This window comes from Chionomys nivalis, chromosome 7 (assembly GCF_950005125.1).
Source record: "Chionomys nivalis chromosome 7, mChiNiv1.1, whole genome shotgun sequence".
Lineage (NCBI taxonomy): Eukaryota > Metazoa > Chordata > Mammalia > Rodentia > Cricetidae > Chionomys > Chionomys nivalis.
Window position 1 is genome coordinate 83,683,792 of NC_080092.1, and position 8,188 is coordinate 83,691,979.

Here is an 8,188-nt window from a genome sequence, read left to right on the forward strand (position 1 = left end):
CTCTGGACACAGGGTCCTGTGTCCTGGAGCAGAATACTGACATGTCCATTTCACACAGGAGGACGGACCTGTCCCAATTCTGCGATGAAATTCTGCTAGGCTGGGCCTCCCTCCCTCTCTACCTCCCTCACTCTCTGCCGTCCTGCTTTTTACTTCCACCCAAGCAGCTGCTGCTTGGAAAATCAGTGGTTGATATTCTGTTACCTGACAGACTCCAAAGAGTTGTTTTCAAAGCAATTGCTCACACCCCAAAGTTAATCACATTGTGTCATCCTCCTTGCAGGTGTCCACTCTTAGTGACAGATGCTTCCACGGTCAGCTGCAGGCTGGTGGCTCTAGCTTTCCCCCAGGAAGTGAGAAGTGAAAAACGCTGGGGATGTTTCTTCCTCCCGACTCCTCCTTTGCCCCCATCTTCCCCTGCCCTCCTTCTCCTCATCCTCTTCAAGTTTTTATTTTTTATTTATTTTTGGTTTAGTTGATTTTTTTAAAGATAGGATCTCATGGAGCTCAGGCTGGCCTCAAATTCACCATGTAGCCCAGTATGACCAAGAAATTCTAATTCTTAGTATTACCCGAGTACTAGAATGACAGATGCATGAGCCACCATGCCTGGTTTATGCAGTTTGAGGGGCCAAACCTAGGACTTCCTGCATGTTAGGCAAACACAACCAAATGAGCTGCATCCCAGCTTCCCCTCTCCCCCCTTCTGATGGCCTTTCTTAGACTGGAGTCATTGCTAGGATATCTTACAGGACCGCTCCAGCTCACGCTTATTAAGGGTAGACTATATGCCAGACACAGTAGGATTGCTTCATTCCACATGCAGCAGTGCAGGAAGTCATGGTTACCCCATTTTTTCTAATTTTGGGAAGAGTGCGTATGCGTGCTGTGTTGTGCATGTGATATGTGTGCTTGTTAGTGTGGAGAATGCATGCTCATGTGTGCACATGTGATACGTGTGCTTGTTAGTGTGGGTAACACATGCTCATGTGTTCACATGTGATACGTGTACTTGTTAGTGTGGGTAACACATGCTCATGTGTGCACATGTGATACGTGCGCTTTTTAGTGTGGGCAACCATGCTCATGTGTGCGGGGAGGATAGAGATGGGTATCAGGTATCTTTAGGACTCTTGGTCATTATTTTTCTCAGACAGGGTCTTTCATGGACACCGAAGCTCCTCGATTAGGCTAGGCTGGGCTGGCCGGCTAATGAACAAGCTTCAGGGGTCCACTTGTCTTACTGTGCGTCCCCTCTACCCGCCATCCACTCACCAAGCGTTGAAGTTACGAACATAAACTGCCATGCCCAAGTTTTTATATGTGGGTTCTAGGGATCCAAACTCAGGTCCTCACACACTCACGGCCGGCACGGTACCAACTGAGCAATCTCTCCAGCTTCGTCTTTCTCGTCCTTTAAATCACAGAGAAACAGATCAGAGTGCTTGTTAACCCTGCTTCTCGGAGTCTCAGAGCAGAGTCGGGATTCAAGGCCACATCTGCTTCACGGATGCTCCTAACTCCTACAAGAAAATGCCTGGCCAAGAGCAAATGACTGGTGAAGAGCATTTAAGAAGGAATCGGTGTATGACTTGCCAGCGTCTCTGCTTACAGGACAGACATCGTTTCTAATTAACAATTCATTATTTGACCAGAAAACTGTAGTCAAAATCTCCGCTTGTCTTTCCGTCCCCTATGGGCTCTCAGTTCCAGAGAGTCCAGAAATGGCCGGGGTGGAATCTGAGATGAAAGACAGCACCCCCAGCTCTCCTGTCACCCAGAAGGAGGCAGGAAGGGGAGGACCCTGCAGGGCTCACTCAGTCTTTCCAGATTCCTTGCAAGGCTGCGTCTCCAGCCTCCTTAGGCTGCAGGTCACTGTGAGCTGTGCAGATGACTGCTGCTTTCGGTTCTCCTTTGTAATAACCACGGCGGCTTAGGATGGGACTCTAGTGTTTTCCATATCTGAGGAGGCTTTGCTTTGCCACTTTTTCATCTAAGCCTACATCTCTCTCTGGCTCCTCCGTTCGGAGGTGACATTCATGTCCCACGGGAACAACAAGAATTCCTTCATCCCAAATACATCTAATAAAAGGAGAAGGTGGCACACAACCCTCATCGTAGGTGTCTGGTAAAGATGATCTGTGTTCACTGGGTTTTCAGGACCAGTGTTATGAAGGAGAACTAAGCAAAGAAGAATACTTGGTCCCCACACACTGAGGTCCCAGATGAAGAGGTGCAGAGCTGTGGAATGGGTTTGCTGGACCTGCTCTTCCCAAGTAAGGCTGCAGCCCCCAGGAGCTCTTGGGAACGTTCCAGAGAGACAAATAGGTAAAGGGAGTCAGTTCACACAGAGAAATTGCGGCTCAGAGAGGGAAGGTGACCTACTTGAGATCACACAGTCCACTGGATGCAGAGCTTTAATGTCAAAGTCAGGCTTGCTGACTGCCAAGCTGATGGCCTGCTTACCCCTTCTGCTATTGAAATTCTCAGCCTTGCACCTTGCTGCCTCTACGGAGACCTTACTTCCCTATCATTCCCACTCCCTAGGACGAGAGGCCAGAATCTTGGCAAGAATATGGACCTTAACATGGCGCCAAAGGGCACGTTTGACCCCTAAAGATGTGAGGTTGATCTTTGCTGGCTGCTGATGCCCCCCAAGGAGTCGAAAGTCAACAAGGATAAGAAATAGATTTTCCACTTGAGCTCTAGGCTCTTGCTTTTTGTGTCTGCATGCTTTGAGAAACCTGAGCTGCCCAGTTTCTCCTTAGGCTGGCTATCAAATCCCATGGTTTGCCCTTGTTTGGGGGGGGTTCCCTTTCCTACTCTGCTTCTGGTCTGTGGCCCGGGGCCACTTCATACTCCACGGCTTACAGTCCCACCTCGTTCATTTCCCCCCCCTTCTATTCTTCCCAGCACCTCTAGAAAACCCAACCCCATTATTACTTAAGCAGAGGAACAATAGGAAGAGGATCACTCATAGCCACTTACGGCCATTGCCCAGCGGTGGACAAGCTCTCTCCGAAGGCTCAGAAATAACATGGGACAAAACTAGGGTGGGGACACTGCAGAAGAGAGGGCTGTCCAATGGTCACAGCAGTGCCCAGACATGCTCTTTAAAAACAGGACCGGCAAGGATCATGGTTAAAGTGGTCACAGCGGTACGTATGGGGTGATGTCACAGTTATTTCCTCTTCTGGTTCGCAGACTGTACCTAATGCTTCTGAACAGTCATAAGCTAACAACAGCAATGAAACTGGCCTCCCTGGAAGTCACTGGACACTTGTCCTTTAAGAACCCGCTGAGGCCTGGTTCACCCCTCAGAGTCACTGTCAGGAGTCACTTGTCACCAGAGCATAGACCTGTCTCCAGCAAAAGTAGCTGGTAGGGTGACAGGGCGAGGGACCGTGTCTCACCTGTATTCTTATCCATAAACACCCCACACACATCTCCCATCATTTGGTACACGCATGGACGGACACACACACACACATACACACACACACACATTCTTCATCTTTCTTACACTCTCCCACAATGCTCTATCTATAACAAATTCAATGTGGAACCCTCACTACAGGATCCTGAATGATCGGCCCCTTCCCCAGCGTGGCTTGTCTGGTTGTCGTCAGTAACAGAACTGGTTTTTGTATGATCTCCAAGTTCCCTAGAGTCCTGCATTCAAACTGATGAAACTCTCAGGCTTCCAGTGGGTAGGGATTGAGAGTGGGTTTTAAGATTTTTTATTGGCAAAAGCTGGAAATGAGCCGCGAGTGCCTGGGTTTGTATTCTATGTGCAGGCGCTAAGAGCAAAGTCAGGCTTGTTTACCGCCAAGCTTATGGTGCCCCTTTCTGAAAAAGTGGCTTAGAATCTCTATGCCTAGGATATAATCCTACTTCTTGGACGGTTATGAAGACTAAATGACTTAATATTTATAAAAACAACTAGACTACCGTCAGGAAATGTGTATGTAGCATACAAACACCACATTTACTGCCCCTTAGTCGGCATTTCCTGAGAATTACTGAATTTATCAGGTGAGACAAGTCCCCAACGCCTACTAGCCAGTAGGAACAAGAGAAAAAAAAGAGCCTTTTTATTTTAAGAAACATTCTAAACAGGTCATTGCATACAATTCTAATAAGGGTTTGAGAAAAGAACATTTATTGATTTCCATGTAAACTTGAAAAAAAAAATCCACAGCCCAAATCTTTGAATTCGCTTAAAAAAAACACAACTGCATAATAACCCCTCTGGGAATTTAGATCAAGGTTCAGGACACAGGCAAGCTTTGGAAAAATGCTCCCATTGATGCCTAGCTATGCAACCTCCCTGAATCTCCCCACCTTCTTTGAGGGCGACTTTGGTCGCCCAGAGAATAATCTGAGGCTCCAGCCCTTAGGTTTCACTGAAACTATTGCAGATTTGAAGACAACCTTTTGAGTATTTGGAGAGGGAAGACATGGTAACCTGAGTCACTGGTAAGCCGGGCTTAAGTCACATTTTAAAAGCATAGTGATTTAACTCAAACACTTTTTGAGCAAGTAAACGTACAGTCAGCTTAATAACTGATGGAAAAGTCAGTCAGTCAATCCTCACTGCTCCCACACACACACCCTCCGCCCCCAAATCCACTTAAATCTTTTGAACGCAATTGCTTTTGAACGCCCTGGCCACAGTTAACCCGGTGTCTCTGTTTGGGGCCCAGGAGGTCCCTGTAGTCTCTGAGCAGTCCCGAGACCCAGGCCTGGCAACTGGAGCGACGGGGCGGCGGCGCCCAGGCCCATTCATCTTCCCAAGCATCAGCGCTGAGGTGCTGGTACCCAGCGAGCCAGTGCGCTCCAGGACGCGCTTGGCACCAGCGAAGTGACGCCTGTCTCTAAGCTGCGGGCCGGGTTGCGAAGCACCTAGCTCTTCCCTGACTCTGTCCACCCCCGCACAGCCCCAGGTCGCCCCCGAATTTCATCCAGCAGGCGCTGCAAACGCCTACTGGAGACTTTATGAAACTCCGGGCGGCCGTACTGCTTCCCCAGCAGTACGAGCGAGCGCGGCCGCCGGCTGGAGAGAAAGCGTTGCGCTCCGGGGCTGCGGCGCCCGGGGAGGTGGAGGGAACCGGCCGGACACTGGGACCCGAGGCACCGGCACCGTGGCATCCCAGAGATGCTATGTGGATAGAGGGCCGCGAGGCGCCAGCCGCATCTACCTCCGGAACCTGAGGCTTTCTATAGAGGGGAACCAGCAGGAAAGCGCGCCCAGGACCGGGACAGGGGCGGCTCGGAGGGTGTCTGGAGGGGACGGGAACCTCCTCCAGGGCTCGGAGGGGACGTCGCTTCGGCCCCTAAGACTGCAGCGATTCTTCGCGCTGAGCCGGTTCCTAGAGTGGGCGGACCCCCTCCTCCTCTGGCACCGCAACGGCTTCGCCACCATCTCTTCTTTTTTCCACCGGAGTTCTTCCTCAGTCTCCGAAGCCAGGCTTCAGAGGTCCAGGTAGAGGATATCAGGCTGCACCCCAGCTTCCTGGGACCCACCGGGTTCCCTGCTCCCCTCCCCCAGCATCCCTGCTCACGCTTGTCCTGCGCTTGCCCGGCCCAGAGTGCCTCTGATCCCCGGCGGGTCGGTCCGCTCTTACCTTCACAAGCCGGAGCTGCGGGCACCGTCCCATCCTCGGGCTCGCACCGTCAGCGTCCTGGATGCCAGGATCCCTCCGACATCCCTGAGCCGAGAACGGGCGGTTGCGGTCTCCAGTGGGCGGCCGGTCTCCCGGGCCGCTGCGCTGCTCCCAGGCTCCCGGCTTCGCACCCTCCCGCCCCGCCCCGCCAGTCGGCTCTGCCTCGCCCTTTGCGAGCAAGTCTGGTCGCCGTCTCCCTACTCAGCCCGACCCGCCGCCACCTCACTCCCTTCTGGAGCCCGCGTCGCCCCGCCGCCTCCCCCACGGTCCGCCTGCCGCTCGCCTCGGCTCCCCGCCCCCTCGCCTCGCGTCCCCTCCTCTTTCTTCCTCCCCTCCCCTCCCCTCCAGTCCGTCCTCCGCGCCTCGCCCCTCCGCTGGTTGCCGGCTCCCGCCTCCTCGGTTCGCTGCCCAGCCCCGTGCCAGCTCCTGCACCCTGGCGTTGCTGACCCCCCTCTTTCCGCACTCCGGCTTGCGGCAGTGCGCGGGGCGCGCAAGCAGCGGTGGCGGCCGCCGCAGCTCTGGGAGAACCAGGAATCGGGGAGGCGGCAGCGGGAGAGCAGTCAGTGTCTCCTCTAGCCTCCTGTGTGACTGGAGGTCGGGACCAAGGAAATTCGGGGGTCTCGGGGGAATTGCGGGGTTCTGGGGAATTTAGGAGGCTAGTAGGGGCTGGAGAATAGGGCTATTTCCACCAAGCTCAGCTTACATGGAAACAAGAAGCCGGGAACTACATTTGGGTCGTTCCCGCCCTGCATCCAGCCAGGAGTCTACCGCCGCCCCCACTTTTCATCCCAGAGCGGAGCCCGGGCCCGACCCCCCCCCCCCAGCGCCTTTGGCCTAGACACACCCAGGGTGTACTGAGACACCAAAGCTCTGCGGCAGGAGCCCTTCCTTTTTCAATCTTTCATTCGTTTATTCATTTTTCAAACTGAGAGTCCGCCACTTTGATCCAGGTACTTAGGATTCGCAAGATGAAATGGAGACAGCAGCCCTGGGCACCTGGACTGCGCAGAGGGCAAAGCCGGGCGCGCACTGCGCTGTGACGCTGTGGACACAGCAGGGAATCCAGTAGGCAGGGCGTGGAGGGGGGGCCACAGCGCCCCCTCTTGGTTAAGATCTTGGGGTTGGGACGGGCTGTCCCGCCAGACCTCGGGATCTTCATCTGGGCTGGCTTTTCAACTCCACACCAACCTGAAAAGCAGGTCTCGCCAGCTTTAGGCCCTTTAGGTGGACTGGCCTTTTGATGCCCCCTCCCCCGCCCCACTACCCACCAGCAGGATCTGGAGAGGGAGAAAAGGAGCCTCTCAGAGGTGGAGACATCTTCACCCCTCAGAACCTGTGGTGGCCGCTCCTGAGTACGCAGAAGCACCCAAGAGGACCAGCTTACTTTGAAATCCAGCTGAGCCTGACTGCTCTGGACCCTATACTTTGTATACCCCCTTCCATTACACTCTGCTCTCAGCACACTGAGCCAGATCCATCACATCTAGGGGCCCAGTAGATAGGCCGTTTGGAGCTGGAGTCGCTGTGGGTCGTGTGATGGTTTATTGGTGAGGAAATTGAGGCACGGGGAGCATGGCTTGTCCAAATCCCCCGTAGGCAATACCCTCCTTCCTAATTTCCAGCTCAAGACACCTGGGGGTCTTGACTCTGATGGGGTTGTGGGTGCTGAGGTAGAAGGAGCTACTGACGAGATTCACAGGTCACATTGATTTAACCATTGTGTGTGTGTGTGTGTGTGTGTGTGTGTGTGTGTGTGTGTGTGTGTGCCCAGGTGAGACAGAGTCCTGAGTCTTCAGGTTCAGGGCAGAGACTTAGCCCAATCAGTTCCAGAGAGATGCATGGACACCAAGCAGATTGTCAATTTACTGTCCCCACTGTTACCAACAAAAGGAAAATACAGAGTGATGGGGTGGCCTACTGATCCTGGAGTCGGGCAGCCTGGACTGGAGTCTAGGCTCTTCAGAGTTCATGGCGAACAGCTCTAGAAAGTGATTTAGTGGTGCCTCAATATTTGCATGTATTAAATGGGCACAGGAATGCGCATCTTCGAGGGCTGTGGAGGGGAGAGGGCTTGGCACTGTGCCTGGCATATAGTCCCTCTCATGGTCATCATCAAGATAGAGTGGGCTGGGTGCTCTTCCAGGAAATTCTTGGCAGGAAATAGATTCTTGAGAAGGGCCCCAGAACCCTGGACTGTGGGATGGAGGAAAGGAGGGGAAGTTAGCTTGTTCCCCAGGGCCACATCCCAGCCCTGGCCTTGGAGCACAGTTTCTGGGGGGAAGGACAGCTTCAGGGCTGCTGTTCTCTAGATTCCTTCTCCCTGGGCTCAATAAACAGCAGCAGATTTCTGCTCTGAGCTCACCCTCCTCCCCTTGACACGATCTTTAAATATGCTAATGCCATCCGTTCACAGAAATCAACTCTGGTTCTTCTGGCTTTGAGCCTGTGAACACCTTCTCCCTGAAGTGTCTCCTGCCAGTTCAATCTGTCTTTGCCACCCCTCCCCCATGAACACATGCACA

At 53.3% G+C, this 8,188-nt stretch overlaps 1 protein-coding gene across 2 annotated transcripts in view; it reads right to left on the bottom strand.

Moving 5' to 3' along the window:
* Positions 1-5,858, bottom strand: part of Crhr1 (corticotropin releasing hormone receptor 1) — a 47,340-nt gene extending 41,482 nt beyond the window's left edge. The window contains exon 1 of one of the 2 annotated variants that reach the window (XM_057773914.1): positions 5,628-5,858. In XM_057773914.1, the coding sequence (XP_057629897.1) occupies positions 5,628-5,660 (33 nt within the window). In that variant the 5' untranslated portion in view covers positions 5,661-5,858. Of the gene's footprint in view, positions 1-1,275; positions 1,399-5,627 lie in introns of those variants that run through there. The other variant, XM_057773915.1, reaches the window with a different exon arrangement.
* Positions 5,859-8,188: the final 2,330 nt, after the last annotated feature.